Source organism: Molossus molossus, unplaced genomic scaffold (genome assembly GCF_014108415.1).
Source record: "Molossus molossus isolate mMolMol1 unplaced genomic scaffold, mMolMol1.p scaffold_m16_p_13, whole genome shotgun sequence".
Taxonomy (NCBI): domain Eukaryota; kingdom Metazoa; phylum Chordata; class Mammalia; order Chiroptera; family Molossidae; genus Molossus; species Molossus molossus.
The window spans coordinates 90,570,405-90,587,806 of record NW_023425348.1 but is presented as its reverse complement, the minus strand read 5'-3'; the positions used below and the strand labels follow the sequence as shown (position 1 = coordinate 90,587,806).

Below are 17,402 nucleotides of genomic sequence, written 5' to 3'. Positions count from 1 at the left end.
AGAAGCCAGCTTGGGAGACCTTTCTAGGCGGGGGGAGGCCTTTCCTCTGCCCCAGTGTCTCCTTAGCACCCCCCAGGTGGGGGAGCCTCTCTTTCTGCTTCTGCTTCTCTACTTCCCTTCCCTTGGAGTTTCACTGCTTTTCTTCTTGCCTTCCTCCCCTCCTTCTCTCTCCTCTCTCCTCCATTTACCCTTCCATCCCCCAACCCCTCCTGTTATATAACATCCCTGCCAACCCGCTGGGCACCCATGACACTCCTGCACCTGATGTTGGTCTAGGTATGAGAGGACCAGTACAACTGGGCCCTAAAAAATGGCCCGAGAAGGTGATACTCTCCTGGTCCTTGACCCCAACTTTGGTTTCAGAGTCCTTGAGGAGTTTTCCAGCCCCAACCTTTATTTCTGGTACCCTCTGAAGCCAGGAATGGAGGCATCGATCCCAGCTCAGTTCTGGGTCAGTTGCTTCCAGGGTCCTGGATTCCTCCTCCAGCTTGTTAAGGGGGCTGGCATTTATTTTGATTCTGGATATGGGTGTGTTAACTTGGATTTCTAACTGGACGGTTTGTGGCCAAGAATGCGCTGACCAACTGAAGGGGTATTGTCCTGGCATTCTAGGCCGAGAGCCGAGCCCAGGCCGGATCTGTGGAGAGCCCCTGGGTTGTGGGGGTCCATATGCAGGAGCTGGGATGGGCTGTGGGCGCTGAGGAGCGTGGCTTTTCTAGATTGTGCAGGACTTTTTATCCTCTCCTGATTCTGTGTCTACAGAAGATTTTTGTCATGGCCTCTGATGCTGCAGGCAGACGGGCAGATGGAGGTCTGCACATGTAGTTTTAACCACAGGAGCATCCCGCATGGGGTGTTTACATGAGATGATTATGTTGTTTGGGTCTGGGTTAGCTAACCATTACTAATGGTGGGTTGGTTGTGTTTTTTTTTTGTTTTTTGTTTTTTTCTAGAATGCAGGTGTGTGGGAACTCTGTGGAAGATTCTTGATCACTCAGAGTGTTTTACTGGATCAGTGAATTTCTGGGTCTAGGAGGCATTGAGTGGACTATGTTGGGTGTGGGCAGAGGTGCCAAACCTGGGCCTTTGGATGGTGGACCAGAGCGCTCTTATCTTGGGATTCAGGCGGGTTGCACACCCCTGAAATGTGCACAATGTAGCTCACCAGTGGTTTTCTGGGGAGAAAGAGAACAGTGGGTCTAGACCACCCAGGGCCACATTTGGGTCTTGGCTTAAGCCCCTCTCTACTCCACGGCCTTTTCTAGACCTCTCAGAGGTTGGCGATGTGTAGACTCCTGGTTCAGATCCCTGTGCCTTCCCCTGGGAGTCTGGTGGGCAGGACAGAGGACAGCTTGCAGGGGGAGGGGGAGAGGCCGCAGAAGCCCAGGAGGTCCAACCCAGGAGGGACCCGGCAGAGACCCCTCCCTCTCCCCGGGCCTGCCTTCCTCCCTGCTCAGCCCTCTGCGCCCTCTGGCGGAGCGCGGGGCTGGGGAGAGAATGTCTCTCCAGGGTAATGACTGCCGCCCCAGTCCAATAAACCATTCATCCTTCACCTCCTCGCCCGAGCGGTGTCTCTGCCCGACCCCCCACAGTGTCATAAACGCCCTTAGGCTTTAACAGGTTCGCCCCGTGTAATAAGCTGGCTGCAGTGCGAGAACAGCTGGGTAATAAATCGCGGGGAGGCCGGACGGGGGAGGGGGCTGGGGAGGCGGCGGGCGGGCGGCACGTGCGCCCTCGGCCTGGCGGCCCTGCTCTCGCCCTGCCCCAGCCTGTCTTCGTGCGCTTACCGCCCCTTTCCCGGGGCTTCGCGCTCGGGTGGGGTCTGCCTCGCCACACCGGGTCTTTGTGTGCAGCTGGGTGCGTCTTCGCCTGCGTGTTGGTGTGGGGCCTGCGGGTGTGTCACGGGGGATGTGTGCCGTGGGGGGTGCCAGCGCCGCCTCTGATCCCGCCCTGCCCAGTGGGACATCTGGGCTGCCTGCGCCTCTCTGGGCTCAGGCAGGGCTCTCTCCAGAACGATGTGCAGCCCGGCCGCCTTTCCCCTTGACCTGGGAGACTTGGGAGCAGGCCCCAGGTACATGGCGTTTCCTTTGCTGGTTTGAGGGACGGAGGAGCCCAATAAGCCCCTCCTTCAAACTCAATAAACCCCTCCCTCCTCCGCCTAACCGGGAGGCCCGGAGCCCAGGGGCTGAAGAGGCAGCAGTCTCTGGTAGGGGAGGCAGGGAGGGGGGTGTGTGGAGGAACGTCAGCATCTTAGCTCCCCTGGTCCTCCCCACCCCACCCCCAAATTTGGCCATGCAGTTTGTGAGTGGAGGGAGAAGGGAGGACCCTGGGTATTACAGTTGCCATGGAAACAGCCGATTTTCCAGAGCGCTGCATTGGGAGTGGAGAGACTAACTGGCTGAGGCCCACCCTGCTCCTGCCTCCAGGCCCTGCCCTTCGCAGGCAGGTGGCCCCCGTGTGGGCGCGCAGCTCACAGTGCACCCGCCCCCATCCAGCTCTCCACCTAATCTTGGGGTCCTACCCTGAGGAATCCGCCCGCGGGACTGGCCCTTCAGGGCGGCAGGTAGGAAGGACACCTGGGTGTGGAGGGGCGGAGCCAAGCTCCCTGTCTGCTGGAGGTGCTTTCCTGGACACGTGTGGTGAGGTGGAGCTTATTAGACACCAAGGTGGTTCTTTCACCCCTGTCCTGCCTTGGGGGATCATCTCTCCTCTCTGGCACAAGTGCTCTGGGGAATAGCTCCTGCCCCCCTCCCCCCCCCCCCAGCCCAGGCCCTGCTGGCCTCACTGCCTCTCTGGGACCCAGGCAACAGCCTTCTCTCCTCAGCTCCTCCTTCGGCCTCCAGATGCTGCCTCCCTCCAAGGCTCTCAGGAGTCCACCCCATTTGGGGGACCTGGGAACTTCCTGGGCTACAGTCCCCTATCCCTGAGCTGCGCTGCCTGAACTGTGAGGCTCCTGAGTCCCTGAGGGGAGGGACCCAGAGGTGTTTGAGGGGCCTGGCCTCAGTGCTGCCACGTGGGCTACCATCTTGGCAGAACAGGTTTGCTCCTTGGAAGTGCCCCCCCTCCCCCGCCGCCCTCCTCCGGCCAGGCCTTCCCTCCCCCAGCCCCCAGTCCCCTGGCCCCAGGTTTTCCATCCCACCCAGAACTCTCCCACCTCTAAGGTCCCACTGTTCTCCCAGCCTACTCCAGGCCTTTGCCCTCCAGCCACATCTGCCTCTGTCTTCCTCTCTGATAAATCCTCCTTGAACCCCTCTCCCCCCAAGAAGTGCTTTAGAGGAGTCGTTAGTGGCTAATTATTTAATTAGGCATCTTATGAATCTCATCTGCTCCATTTATGTTCTAAAGAATGCAAGATTGTTCTCTTCCCTTTTCTGAAGGCCCAGGAGTACTTGTCCGCTAGGCCTCCCAGACAGGGCTCCTTCCTGGAAACTGGGTGACCAGCCCCTTACCCCACCCTAGCCACCGGTCAGTCCCACCCCTACCCCCAGGGAGCCCAGTCAGCTGCAGAAGGGAACATGGAGACTAATGGGTTTATTTTGGGGCTGAGATCGTTAGGGACCTCACACCCACCCCTGCAGGCGGTGGAGAAGAGGAGACATGGAGAGAGGGTGGGGTGGGGGAGGGCAGGGAGAGGGAGCCTTCATCTCTGGCTCCTATTCTCCCACTTTCTCTCACCTACACCCCTCTCTGTCCCTCTCTGTCCATCTGTCTCTCTGCCTCCTCCTTCCTGTGGCTGTCAGTCTCAACCCCACCCCCACCCCCCATGTCTGTCTCTTCTTTTCTGGGCAGGGCTCCAGGACCCCCCTGTTTTGGGACCCAGGCAGCCCACTAGTTGTGTGTGGAAGCAGGGAGTCCTGGGCAAGCTGGACCCAGGATTTCCAGGGGCCTGGGAGGGGAGGAGGGCAGGTGTTGGAGGGGTGCCAGCCTGTGGGCTATGAGTCATAGCTGCACACAGCTCCTCCTGCCATTGCCTGGGGCTCCTTTTGCCCAGGGCCTGCTCTGGCCCCACAGAAGCACACACCTTGGATCTGTCACCTCTGCCAGCCCTGGGAGAGGTTGAGCTGGTCAGGCTCAGGCCCCTAAGGTCCTCCCTGTCCCCAGCAGTCCTCTCGGTCCTCTTGCAGTCTCTCTCTGGGCTCTCTCTCTGTCACACTCTCTGTCACCTTTCTGTTTTGCTGTAATTAAAGCCAGAATTCTTGATGAGGCAGCTACATCTGTCTGTGCACGTGCACAGGCTCTTACCCGGGCACCCGCCTGCCAACTGTTCCCCAAGACTGCAGGGCCTGGTGGCTGCTGGGGCATCCCGGCTGCAGCTCTGTACCCTAAATCTGGTGTCCTCGTGTTGCGGCCATAGCCCCGTGAACCTGCTGATCTTGACTTCCTGATATCATATCTCCCTCTCCCTTTCCTTCTCTCTGCAGCCGGGACCACATACATCTTTGGGAAGGGGGGAGCGCTCATCACCTACACGTGGCCCCCCAATGACCGGCCGAGCACGAGGATGGACCGCCTGGCCGTGGGCTTCAGTACGCACCAGCGGAGCGCAGTGCTGGTGCGTGTGGACAGCGCCTCCGGCCTCGGAGACTACCTGCAGCTGTACATCGTAAGGACCCAGGGCCCTGGCTCCGACCCCTCCCTCCTACCCCAAATCCCACCAGCCCTTCATTGCCATGGGGTCAGTACCTCACATGAAGTCCTCAGAACCTCTCTTTCCTGACTCTTGGAGTTTCCTCAGTTTTTCTGCTTCTGAGGCCCATGGCCTTCCCGGTCATTCATGAGGTCTCAGGGCCACCTGCTGACTGGGCCCCCCTCTCCTTGGGGCCACCTATGTCTTCTGACCTCTCCGAATGTGGTCAGGGGCCTCCTTGAGTCTTCCTGGCCATTCTGCCACCTCCAGAAATGCCCCCACATTAGTGGCTGCCTGGGCTGGCGCTTGCTCGCCCCTAGACTGTTTGGGGCAGCCACTGTGTCCTGAACCTGGTCCTGCCACCCTCCTTCACCCCCCTGCCCCCCTTCCCCTTCCTGCCCCCCTTCACCTCCCTGCCCCCCTTCACCTCCTCTGCCCCCTTCACCCCCCTGCCCCCTTCACCCCCTGCCCCCCTTCACCCTCCCTGCCCCCTTCACCTCCCCTGCCCCCCTTCACCCCCCTGCCCCCCTTCCCCTTCCTGCCCCCCTTCACCCCCCTGCTCCCCTTCACCCTCCTGCCCCCCTTCACCTCCCCTGCCCCCCTTCACCTCCCTGCCCCCCTTCACCTCCTCTGCCCCCTTCACCCCCCTGCCCCCTTCACCCCCTGCCCCCCTTCACCCTCCCTGCCCCCTTCACCTCCCCTGCCCCTTCACCCTCCTGCCCCCCTTCACCTCCCCTGCCCCCCTTCACCCTCCCTGCCCCCTTCACCTCCCCTGCCCCTTCACCCTCCTGCCCCCCTTCACCTCCCCTGCCCCCCTTCACCCTCCCTGCCCCCTTCACCTCCCCTGCCCCTTCACCCTCCTGCCCCCCTTCACCTCCCCTGCCCCCTTCACCTCCCTGCCCCCCTTCACCTCCCTGCCCCCCTTCACCTCCCTGCCCCTTCACCCTCCTGCCCCCCTTCACCTCCCTGCCCCCCTTCACCTCCCCTGCCCCCCTTCACCCTCCCTGCCCCAGAGCAGCCCGCCCTTGCTTCTTCACCTGAATCCTGCCTCTGCCCTGCCCTTGACCTCTGTTTCTATAACCTTTGCTCTCCCAGCTGCCCTCCGACCCTGCCACCCGCCCTCCGACCCTGCCACCCCTATAGCCTCTCCAGCTATGTTCACTCTTCTCTGACATCTAGGCCCAGCCCCACATCCCCACCTTGACCTCCGGTCCCACCCAGCTCTGCCTTTCTCTGCCCAGCTCCTCCTTGGCCTGCTTCCTCCCTCAACCTCCGCTCCTTCCCAGAGCCTCCCTCTGGGCCTCCTGCCACCCCCACAGCTGCTCTCCTGACAGTTTTCATCCTAAATCTATCTTCAGGCAGCCCTGTCCTTCCCCCACTCTTCCCCCACCTCTCATCTGTCCCACACTCTTCCCTATGGCCTCTGGCCTTGCCCCACCTTCTTTCCGCTCTCAGCCTCTCTCCTGTCCCCTCCCCATGGTTTTGACCCCTGGGGCTCTGACCTCAGTCTCTGGTTCTACCTGTACACCCTTCACAGCCCCCACCTTCCCTGACTGCATCCTGCTGGCCCTGTGTGCTGGAAGGTCTGGGTGGGAGTCCTGGGCTTTAAGGGGAGTGAGGAAGCCAGGGGAGAAGGCTGTTGGGCTCTGGCCCCTCCTTATACACGACTGCACACTCTCCCCCAACACCAGGGAGCAGAGGAAGGAGGTGTGAGGAGAGAGGTGCTGTGGGTGGAGGAGCTGAGTAGGGGAGAGCGCGGAGGGTGTGGAGGAAAGGGGTGCAGAGCGGAGTAGCCTGGGGAGAAGGGCTGGGAGTTCTGTGCCCGCGCAAGCGACAGACAGCGTCTAGGCCTGTGAGAGAGACTGGCTGTGGGTGACAGTGGGGGCATGATGGTGTCAGGAGTGACGGTGTGACCGTGGCGGATTGTAGGAGATGATGAGAGGGGCTCTGTCTGTGGCTTCGGATCGGATGTGCCACGATGTTCGTGTTTCCTGGCGGAGGGGTGTTTGCGGTTGTTTCAGTCTCCTGACCATGTGTGGCATCTGGGACTGTGTTTCTGTCCCTTGCTGTGACTGAGGGCTGCTGTTCTTGCTCCCAGTCACGAGAGGCTGTGTGTGGCTTTGGAGCAGGGAGCCTGGGTTTGAGCCCCAACGCCGCCACTCCTTGTGCTGTCTGCAGCCACCGCACCTCGGAGCCTCCGTTTCCTCATCTGTGTGGTGGCATGGTGGGAGGACGGGGAAGCTGTGAGTGTAAACGGCATCATATATGTAGCACCTGGGACATTGCCCAGCACTTCGGAAGGATTTGGTGTCCGCTAGCACCGTTAGTTCACGGCATCTGTGATCGTCCGCCTGGATGTGTTGATCTGTGTGTCCTGAGTGCCTGCTTTGACGACTTCTGTGTGTCTCTGTGCCAGTAGAGTTAGGGCACAGGGTTCCCCGAGTGCTGAGGGAAAAGGGTAGGGGATCAGCGTGCAGGGAGGAGAGACCTCCTTTCTCTTCCCAGCAGTGGCCCATAGGCCTTGCTTGGTGCAGGGTTATGGAGGAACCGGCCTGGGAGGAGGGGGTGCCTGGCCCTCGGATGGGGATCCTGGTAAGGGTGGGGGCCGTGGAGAAATGTGGGAGCCATGAGAGAGGCTGGCTGTCTGGGGAGAGTTGGGCACCAGATGGGCTGAGCCCTGGGGAGCAGCCCCAGCTCCCTGCCCCCGGACACATCAGCTCCCAGCACACCGGCGTCAGCAGCTCCCAGAGAGTGGGGAGGCGGCAGCAAAATAAGAGAAAAGCAATTTGACGTTTCTAATAAAGCGTCGCTCCACTTTGCCAAATTAATTTTGACTCCCATAATTATTTGCTGTAGGAGCGGCCTCGTTCTCCCCACCGCCGCCTAATGAGGTAATTGGGGAATTAGGAATTAATGACTTTAACAGAAGTGACAACTGACTTCACGTGGGGAGCAGCTCTGGGAGCTGCCTCTCCCCCAGAGTGCAGGGCTCAGCTCAGCAGCCTCCTAGGAAACCCAGGTGTCCTGCCTTCCAGCTGCCCAGGCTGGCCCTCTGCCCGCCGGCTGCCAGGCTGCGCCTGCTCCTTGACTTCCACTGCCCCGCTGAGCCCCGTGGGGAGAGGCCCCCAGAGGCGTCCAGGGGCTGATGCTGCGCTGGTGCCGGTATTACTAACAGTGCTGCGGAGCCTCGGCTGTTCCCCTCACGTGCGTGGGAGCAGGTGATCACTCGGTCTCCCTGGGATGTTGTCAGTTGTGGGTGGATGGGTGGGGCTGGTACTCAGGCAAGGCCAGCCTCAGTTTTCCTGCTGTACCGCCTCTAAGAAGGGAGATGCTGCGTGTGCACATGACTGTGCGTGTGTGTGTGTGTGTGGCTTTCTCATGTTCTAGGAGAACTGCACCCGCAAGTGGGGAAGGGATAGGGCGTGGATTTCCAAGGAGCCATGGCTGGACCACCTTGCCCCCAGCTCTCCAAACCCAGATCCCTGCCCCATCTGTGAGCCACCCTTCCCCCACCCCCAGTGCCACCAAGCTGCTGGGTTCCATTGGATGCAGGAGGTGGCAGCTGAATGGCTCCTCATGTCCAGGCAGGATGGCAACAGTCCTTCAGGAAGATGCCAGGAGTGTAGTGTGTTCTGATGGTCTGGGTTCCCGTGACTGTGATCCAGGGGCCCTGAGCGAGCCTGTGCCAGTGTGTCCCGTGGGCACGCAGGAGGCTCGGTTCAGGAGTGTTGCCGAGCGCAGAGCAATGGAACGGCCTTCCTCTGGCTTCGTTAGATGCTCTGGGTTCACGGGTAGCTTGGCCTCAGCAGCCTCTCAGATTGCTCCCCACCCCCAGCGATTTGAGTCAGTGTCTCCCCAGACTAGCTGGTAAGGGGGAGGGAGTGTTGGCTTTGGAGTCAGACCAACTGGGGTTCGATCTATCTGGGGTTCCTTTCTTATGAGCTGTGAAATTTTGGGATATTACTTAACGTCCCTGAGCCTCAGTTTCCTCATCAATAAAATGGGGATGCTATAAGCTTCCTCAGAGCGTTGCTGTGGGATGAAGAGAGCATGGTGCCCAGAGAGAGCCCGGCACATTATCCGGTTTGGTGAAGCGCTCCCTCTCACCCAGGCACTGTTGATGGAACTTTTCTTGCTCTGGGTCCTGGGTGGCCTTGCCGGGTTCCCCATGCTGGTCCTCTCCAGCCTGGGTCCCAGAGGTCGCTCAGACTGAGCCTTTACTCCCTTTCTCTAGGCCTCAGTCCCTGTCTGTCCTCTGCCTGTCCCTCCCCAGCTCCCAGCCTTATCCTCTATCCAACACCCCTATGCACTATGCTCGCTCACCTGTCCTTAGTTAGGTCCAACATGGTTTGCCTCCTTGATCTCTTTTCATGTGGGTCAACCCCCCCCGAAACAGGCAGTTCAGACCCCTTCCCTCTGCTCCCACAACTGCGTAGGGGCTTCCCCCCCACTCGAGCCTGACTTGCATGGGGCCAGCAGATGGGCTGCAGGAGAGGCTGCTGATGCCCTGGTCAGGGAGCCCCTGGGGACCTGCTCAGTGCTGATCATGCAGGGGAGGGGAGGGTTGAGGCTGGGGAGGGTGGGGGGGTGAGGAGAGGGGAGGTCAGATGTTCCCCAGGCGTGGGGTAGGCTTCCATGGACTTCTCTGTTGGTTGTGCCTTTGGGAGGCTTGCCCTCTGTGTGCCCACTGGTCCCCGTGGTGGTCCTGTCCATCCTGGCTGAGGTCTGGCTCAGCGGCCCTTGAACAGAGTAGGTGCCCTGTAAACACTGGTGGATATTCTGAATAAACCAAAAGGCAAGAGGCAGGTGTAGTCAGTGGAAGCGCTCCAGGTCCAGGCTCTGCACCCCACAGTGGTCCCCTTGCCGCACATGGGGGAGGGGCAGGCCTGCCCGCCTCTGAGCCCGTGACAGGGTCCAGCATGGCTGGGACAGGTGCATTGTAAAGCTGTGAAGTGCCCTGCAGCTGGGCCAGCGGTGGTCACAGGGAGGGTTCTAGAAGGAGTGAAGGTCCCTCCCAGTTGCTGACCTCTACTTTTCTGTCCTCAGGACCAGGGCACCGTGGGGGTGATCTTTAATGTGGGCACTGACGACATTACCATCGACGAGCCCAATGCCATCGTGAGCGACGGCAAATACCATGTGGTGCGCTTCACTAGAAGCGGTGGCAATGCCACCTTGCAGGTGGACAGCTGGCCAGTCAACGAGCGGTATCCGGCAGGTAGGTGGCCGGGCGCTTGGAGGAGGTGTGGCGGGAGGGGCGGGGCAGGCAAGGCAGTCTTTGATAGGAGCACTGTCTACGTCAGGGGCGGGGCTAAGCTGAGCGTCATCCCACTGTGGGCGGGATGAGGTTACACGAAGGTGTGGCTTGGGGGGGTGGGACCAGGATGGGCGTGGCTAAAGGAAGCATTGGGATTTGTAAGGCTGGGCTTTGTAGGACCTGGGTGGGACCATGGTCCTTGGAGCATGACAGCTGGGAGGGAGAGGACAGAGCTCAGTGGGAACGCTGAGGGCCAGGGTGCAGTTTGAGGATAAGGGAGAAGGGAAGAGGAGGAAGGGTAGAGGTAGAGAGACACAGTTGAGGAAAAGATGCATTCAGAATTCAGGGACAGGTGGAAATGGGGAGGCAGATGCAGAAACCAAGAGAGAAGATCCGGAAATAACCCAAAACATATCTTCGCAAGTAGGCAGAGCTGTTCTAAGGACAGAACCAAGGAACAAACAGGTCTTTACAAAGAGCAAGTCAAAGATCCATATTAGGAGCTCTGGATAAAGGGAGGGAAGTAACCATGGAGACCCAGAGGAAAGGCGCCCCTGTGTCTCGGGGGTTAAGGGAGAGAGACAAGGGAAAAGGGTGAAACATATGTTCACGTGCATTCAACAAACCTTTATTGACAACCTACTGGGTATCAGGTCCTGTGCCAGGCCCTGGGGACACAGGTGAAGGGACACAGCCCCTGCTTACAGGGAGTTCACAGTGTCGGTGGAGGGGAGGGGAGCCCAGGAATGCAAACAGACCCAGCCCAACAGTGGAGGCACTGACGCTGCCCACGCTGACCAAGAGGGGCGCGGGTGGAAAGAGTGAAAGGTCAGGTGGGCAAACCCTCATGGGCCCACTTGTGCCGGAAGAAAGATGCCAGTGTAGAGTCACACTCACAAGCTTGCACCCCGACATTCCCGGACATGGGGAGCCTCAGGGCCCACTAATACATATAGAGACCAGTGGACACACAGGCCAACCCTGGACACCTGGATGACTGCAAATATTCACATGGTCAGATAGGCACAAGAAGCCCCGCAGTGGGATGCCAGCCTACACCAAGGCCCTGGGCGTGTGTGGGGTCATTCAGACACACGCATTCCTATGCCAAGCTCCATGCGTGCGCAGACACCGACAGGCCGGGGTTGTGTGGGTGTGATTGCCCTGTGGGCATCAGATTTCGCTCTCTCTCTGTCTTGGCCACACATACATCAGAGGGATCTTTGTAGTAGTGAAGACATCAGCCTGTGCTGGACAGGGCTGGACTGGGGCGGGGCATGAAGGCCTCACCACGTGAAGTCATGGCTCAGGTCCAGAGCTGCTTCCCGTAGAGCCCAGCAGGCCAGAGGCCAGGTTGGAGTAGTCACGCCTGCCCTCCTCTGCTCGGGGCCCCAGACGGGGTGGGGAACACTCCTGGGTGCCCCCTCACCTGCAGAGCAGAGTAACCTGAGGACCTGGTGGCTGCCTCTATGCACTGAGAGCAGATTCTTTATCAAAGCTGAGTGTCATCCCGAGCAATGCCAGCAGGCCAGGTTAGCAGTGTGCGTGGCTGAGAGCCTGGGCCCCCCGACACTGGGGGAGCACAGAGACCCCTCAGGGTCCTTGAGTCAGCAAGACCTGGCTTTTCATCCTGGATCTCCTACCGACAAGCTGTGTGGCCTTGGACAAGTCATCTGGCCTCTGAATCTCATTTTCCACCTCTGCCTCCTGCCCCTCTGCCTCTGCACTTGCTCTCCCTCCCTTTCCTTGCCTGACTCCCTTTGGCAACGGCACCTCTCCTGTGTCAGGGCCTTCTTCGGCCATTCCCTCGCCCACCCCCTGGATGGGCCACCCTGTGCTGCCTGTACCAAAACACAGAACACTGCCAGGCACCTGCCAGTCTAACGCTGCTCAGCTAGGGCTCCCGTTAGGCAAGGGCCAGGCCTTCCGCTTTCCATCTGTAACACCCAGAACCAGAAACAGAGCAGACACTCAAGAAATGTTTGTTGAGTGGCTAAGCGAATGAATGATCCATTTTTGACTTAGACACGAGTGACCTGAATATGTAGGGGAGGCAGTGTCTCATTCTCATAACCACCTGGGGGGCACCACCATGCACACATGGGCACGTGGTGTGCCCGCCAGGGGAGGTACACAGGCAGGCCCAGGCCCAGGTACTGCTGGGCAGGTGCGCGCAGCCGTGCAGTGGGAGAGAGGGAAGGCGCTTCCGCCACCCAGAGTGCCTTATTGAACAGTGTAAGTGGTTTCGATGGAAGAGTGGCCAGACTCCCAAAGGAAATCATTTCCATTTCCATGGCTGCCGACTGGGATCACCCACAGTCCACCACCGGAGGAGTGCACACAACTCCCAGGCACACTAACAAACTCTGTACACACACACACACACACACACACACACACACCCTCCTTCCCTGTCCCCAGGGCCTGCAGAATGGTGCGTACAGAGAGGAGCAGGTGCATATCCAGGTGACAGTTGAGGACTGAGAAGGTGGAGGTCAGGGATTGTGGGAACAGCCTGAAGGAGAGAGGCTTGTGAGTGAGAGGGGTCAGGAGCTGGGTGGGTTCACGGGGCAGAAGGGTGAGGGGACCTGAGTAGAGGAGTCTGAGGGCCTTGGAATGGAGCGGTGATGGGGGAGGAGCGCGAGGTGCACCAGGCAGAGGAGGACTCAGGGCATGATCAGGGAGGGAACCCTGGGTGGAGAAAGGGGGTGGAAGAGGTGAGGTGCACAGAGACTGGAGAGAAGTGGGGGAGGCTGGGTGAGGACCCAGCTCCCACAGCAGGCACCACACTGAGCCGCCTGTCAGAGTGCTGGTAGACAGGGAGCAGTGAGGGACCTGAGACACCCGCCGCCCCAGGGAGAGCAGCGGAGGGCTGGGGCCTTGGGGCGGAGCTGGGAGTCAAAGTGGAAGCTGGTGGGGTGGGTGTGGGCGGAGTGGGGCCGAGGGGAAAGTTGGGAGTTGAGCGCGGAAGGTAAGGGAGCTGAGACCGGCTTGGAGAAGGGGTTTTAAATCTCACTGTTAAATGAGTGTGTCGGGCCACCCTCCCCTCTAAATGCCGCATAAAGCCCTGCTTAACCTGCCCCTCCCTCTAAACCACCCTCTAAACCAGTAACCAGCTGGGCCACTGAGGCCTCCGCCCAACTTAAACCTGCTAAATGCCCCTCCCACCCGCTGCCCTGCTCTGGGATGGGAAGGAAGAGGGCCTACAGCTTAAGCCCAGATAAACCTGTTTAACCTCTGACCTTTGACCTTCCAGCTGCCTTTTCTTCCATTCCCCTTTCCTTTTCTTCTTTGTCCCTCTCTTTTTCTGTGGGTCGCCCCTGCCCCCAGGGTGGGGCTGGCTCTGGATGGGAGCCAGGGGAGGGAGGGGAGGACAGGGGACCCAGCGTTTCTTCTCCCGCCTTGGGTGGACCTTGCCCCCTTCCGGTGGATGTGGCTGCTTCTCTGAGTCTCCTGAGAAATGCATAATTACTTTTCTAACTCCTTTGGACTTCGCCGCCTGAGAAACCTACTGTCTTTCTAAACTTTTCCAAGGAAACTTTGATAACGAGCGCCTGGCGATTGCTAGACAGAGAATCCCCTACCGGCTTGGTCGAGTAGTAGATGAGTGGCTGCTCGACAAAGGTAATTAACCAGAATTAATTAATTAATTAATTAATTAACTTTAAAAACATTATCTTAAAGGTGCAGAGCTCTCTCGTTCCCCATCCGTGCCTTCCCCACCACCCACCCCCAGTGAAGGGACGCTTGTCCCGCCAGGATGTCCCCCGCAGTCAGGGTGTGTCTGTAGAGTGGCAGTTGGGGCGGGGCGGCTCTTTCCAAGCCTAGGACAGCACTGGATTACCCCTGCGCTGCCTGAGCCACAGTGAAGCAGGCCCCGGTGCAGGGTGCAGGCTGGGGGGCATCTGAGAGCCACAGCAGGAAAGCTTTGGGGAGCAGGAAGTGCTGCTCCTGGGATCCCAAGAAGGGTAGGAAGACTTTACCAAGGTCATCTGAGAAAAAGGAAAGGGGGTGCTCAGGTCCTGCTGGAAAGGCCCTCCAAGAAAGTGGCTGAGGGCCCCTCTCTGAAATGGACCCGCTGTGGTCCAGAAGGGGTCCTAGGAGCAGTGGAGTTGGGGGAGACGAGGGGAAGAGAGGGCCGCTCCACGGGGGTCTCTGTGCCTACTGAGCTGACCAGAAGGACCAGGCTCGCTAAGGAGCTGCCTGTGGTGAGGCGCTGCTGGGTGGGAGGGAGAAGGCCACTTGTCACCAAGGGAAGTTGGGGCCAAGGGCAAAGCCATCCCATTCCCTTTGGAGAGGGGCGAGCTCTGTACCTCTAAGGCTAAACTCTAGGGGGGAAGTATAACTGTTAAACCTCCATCTAACCAGCTGCTAACTGTGCTTTTAAATGTCCATGGGGGCCTTCCCCAACTAAAACCCCAAATGTCACTTCCAGCCCCCAGCCAGCGGGCACTAAACATGCTGATAACCAGATGTGATAAATCCGGAACAGGACAAAAAGTTAAAGGGACTGTCACAGACATCGCTAAAACCTGCAGCCCCCAGCCACCCTGGGTTGCTCTCTCCAGCGGGGCGAACTTTAACCCTTTGAGGAGTTCATGGCAGGTGGGGCCACAGGGCCAAGTGTGCTAACCTGTGTGGCTTCCTCTTTTACCCACCGCCCTCTCCCGGAATTAGAGAGGCCAGGGGAGCAGCTTGGGCTGAGGCTGGGACAACTCGTGACCCCAAGGGGTAGGGAGAGCAGGGCAGGCCCTGGGGAGAGGGCCAGGACTGTGGTCCCAATGGGGAGAGCCCAGGCTGGTGATCGGAACCCCAGCTTCTGTCACTAGCTGCGTGGCCACACTCTCTAGGCCTGTGTTTCCTCTCCTAGGAAGGGAAGGATTGGGCTAAATTTCTAGTATTTCTCCAACTGTGGAAGGAGGAACTCACCTGTTGTGTGGCCTTGGTCAAGAGGGTCAAGACGTCCCCTTCCTGAGCCTCAGTTCCTTTCTGGGGAAAACAGGGACAGTGATGCCCTCTCAGCCTAACTCCCAAGGGGGACTGTGAGGATGACATGAAATGGGGAGCAGGGAAGTGTTGAAGAATAAGTCTTGGCTTCCTGGGGTTATCTTACTGTCAGCACCTGGCATGTGGTAGGTGCTTAATAAATATTTATTGAATGAATCAGTTTTCCAGTTCCAAAATATGTCCTGTGAAGCATAAGTCCCATGAGATGCTTTTCAATAAGAGACTTGTGAAACGAGCTTGGGAAATGCTGAAGCCCATTTCTTCCTCTTGAAGCTGAACGAAACGTTGCTTTGATAAAGGCTCGGAGAAGTCCCATGAGAAAGAAACCTGTTGTTTAATTGTGAAATGTTTGCTTCCCAAACTTGTTTGACGGCTGTGAACCTTCTCCTCTTCGTTTTTTCTAATTCCTCTGCCTGGGAATAAACCCTGGACCCGGTGCCCCTCGGGGGCCTCTCTGGGTCCGGTGTTCGACTGCCACTCACTGGTGCTCAGCTCCTCTGGGCTCCGCCCCCATTTGTGAGCTGGAGATGCTGCTGCAGGGCTGAGAGGTGCGGGGCAGGGGGAGGGTGCTGGAGGAGGAGCTGAGCAAGGGGGCTGAGCAGACACACCCCAGCTGGTCTTTGGCCAGAGGCCAGACAGAGGGTGGGTGTCCAGGGAACTCGTGTTTCCAAAGAAAAGTGTGGGTTTCACAAGTTGGACTCTCCTCAGCCCAGGTTGTAGGGCAGGGCTGACAGACACCTAACTCTAAACCAGATCTTAACGAGGCACTAACCAGAGGCTAACAAGGGCTAAGCCAGGTCTTAAACCCCCCAGCGCCAGCAGCTGAAGGTCCTGGGGAGCAGGGGGCAACGTAGTAGTTCCTCTGCCCTCCCAAAACTAAGCAACACCAAAACCAAAGTTAAATCTAAACTTAAACATAATAAATATATTTTCTAAAAAAACCAAACCAAAGCAACAAACTCAGAGGGTTAAACTGACCCCCAGGTCCATTAAAATCAAACAGAACAGCACAAGCCCCCCCATTTGGGAATTCGGAGGTGTAACCGCCGAGTGAGGAGTGAGACTGGAGCTGGAGTGGTGGTTTTTTGGGCTGTCAGCGAGCGAGAAAGGTCCCTTTAACGTTTTCCATCTGTGTGCTTGCACATCCTGGCGGGAGGAGTCCTGCTGTCCAGGCCTGAGCGGGCAGGGGCTGGGCCTGGGGGGAGGAGAGCGGGAGCCTGGCCAGAGGTCAGAGGGCCTGGTGGTGGCTGGGAGGGCAGAGCGAGGTCCTCGTGGCTTCTCCCACCCTCCCGCTGCCCTCCTCACGCACTGTCTTGTCCACCCCTCCGTCTGCCTCTGCCCTGATGCACTGACACGGCCTGGTGGTCGCCTCCGCTGTCCGTCCCTGCCTCTCTGTGCGCTCTCTCTGCTGCTTCCGAGGGCCCCATGGCTTGGGGCTGGACACTGGGTGTGGGACACTCGGGGAAGCAGATGGAGAAGATGGGGATCAAATTGAGGGATGGGCAAGAAGTGGGGTGTGATGCCCCGGAGCAGGAAAGGAGAGGGGGATGGGAAGGTCAGAGGCATGAGCATGGTGGGGAGATGGGGGAGCTGGCTCCCTTCCCAGCCCATGTGTGCTCTGGGGACCCTCCCTCCTGGGGTCCCCACTTGGCTGGGCTGGGGGCTGTGGCTCACGAGGACTTTCCCTTTGGTGTCTGCCCCTTCCTCGTTTCTCCCTCTCTCCCTTCCCCTCACTTGCTGGTTTCCACCTTGATTCCTTCCTTTTCCCTCCCCCTTTTCCCCATCCTCTTCTGGTCTCCCCCCACGCCTGTCCCTCCTGTCTGTCACCCTTGCCCATTCCCCTCCCCCAGGCCGCCAGCTGACCATCTTCAACAGCCAGGCTGCCATCAAGATTGGGGGCCGGGATCAGGGCCGCCCCTTCCAGGGCCAGGTGTCCGGCCTCTACTACAATGGGCTCAAGGTGCTGGCGCTGGCCGCCGAGAGCGACCCCAATGTGCGGACTGAGGGCCACCTGCGCCTGGTGGGGGAGGGGCCGTCCGTGCTGCTCAGTGCGGAGACCACGGCCACCACCCTGCTGGCTGACATGGCCACCACCATCATGGAGACCACCACCACCATGGCCACTACTACCACACGCCGGGGCCGCTCCCCCACGCTGAGGGACAGCACCACCCAGGTGAGGACCCCTCCAGCTGACGGACAAGCGGTGGGGCTCGGCGGGGGATAGGACTGATGTCCACATAACAACCGTGGCATCCAGGGGAGTCCCCGTGGGGTCTGGTGGGATCCTGGAGGCTGCTGTCCTTGTCGTGGTGATGGATCAGGTGAGGTGGGCAAGGTTTCCTTTCAGGAAGTGCCCTTTGCCCTGGTGACCCCAGAGGTGGAGGACTGAGGCATGATCAGAGATGTGGAGGTGGCCACTACTCCTAGGGAGTCATTCCCGGAGTTGAGGGGTGGTTTGGTACCCAGCTAGACCAGGGAACACTGCCCCACCTAAGAGGGAGGAGGTCT

General features: G+C 59.2%; 1 protein-coding gene across 9 annotated transcripts in view; it reads left to right on the top strand.

Annotated features, from left to right (window-relative positions):
- Nucleotides 1–17,402, top strand: part of NRXN2 (neurexin 2) — a 106,903-nt gene that overhangs the window by 74,478 nt on the left and 15,023 nt on the right. For 7 of the 9 annotated variants that reach the window (XM_036258474.1, XM_036258481.1, XM_036258475.1 and 4 more), the window contains 4 exons: nt 4,422–4,603; nt 9,674–9,845; nt 13,419–13,508; nt 16,742–17,067. In XM_036258474.1, coding sequence (XP_036114367.1) covers nt 4,422–4,603; nt 9,674–9,845; nt 13,419–13,508; nt 16,742–17,067 — 770 coding nt within the window. The remainder of the gene's footprint in view (nt 1–4,421; nt 4,604–9,673; nt 9,846–13,418; nt 13,509–16,741; nt 17,068–17,402) is intronic. The other 2 variants (XM_036258478.1, XM_036258476.1) reach the window with 1 other exon arrangement.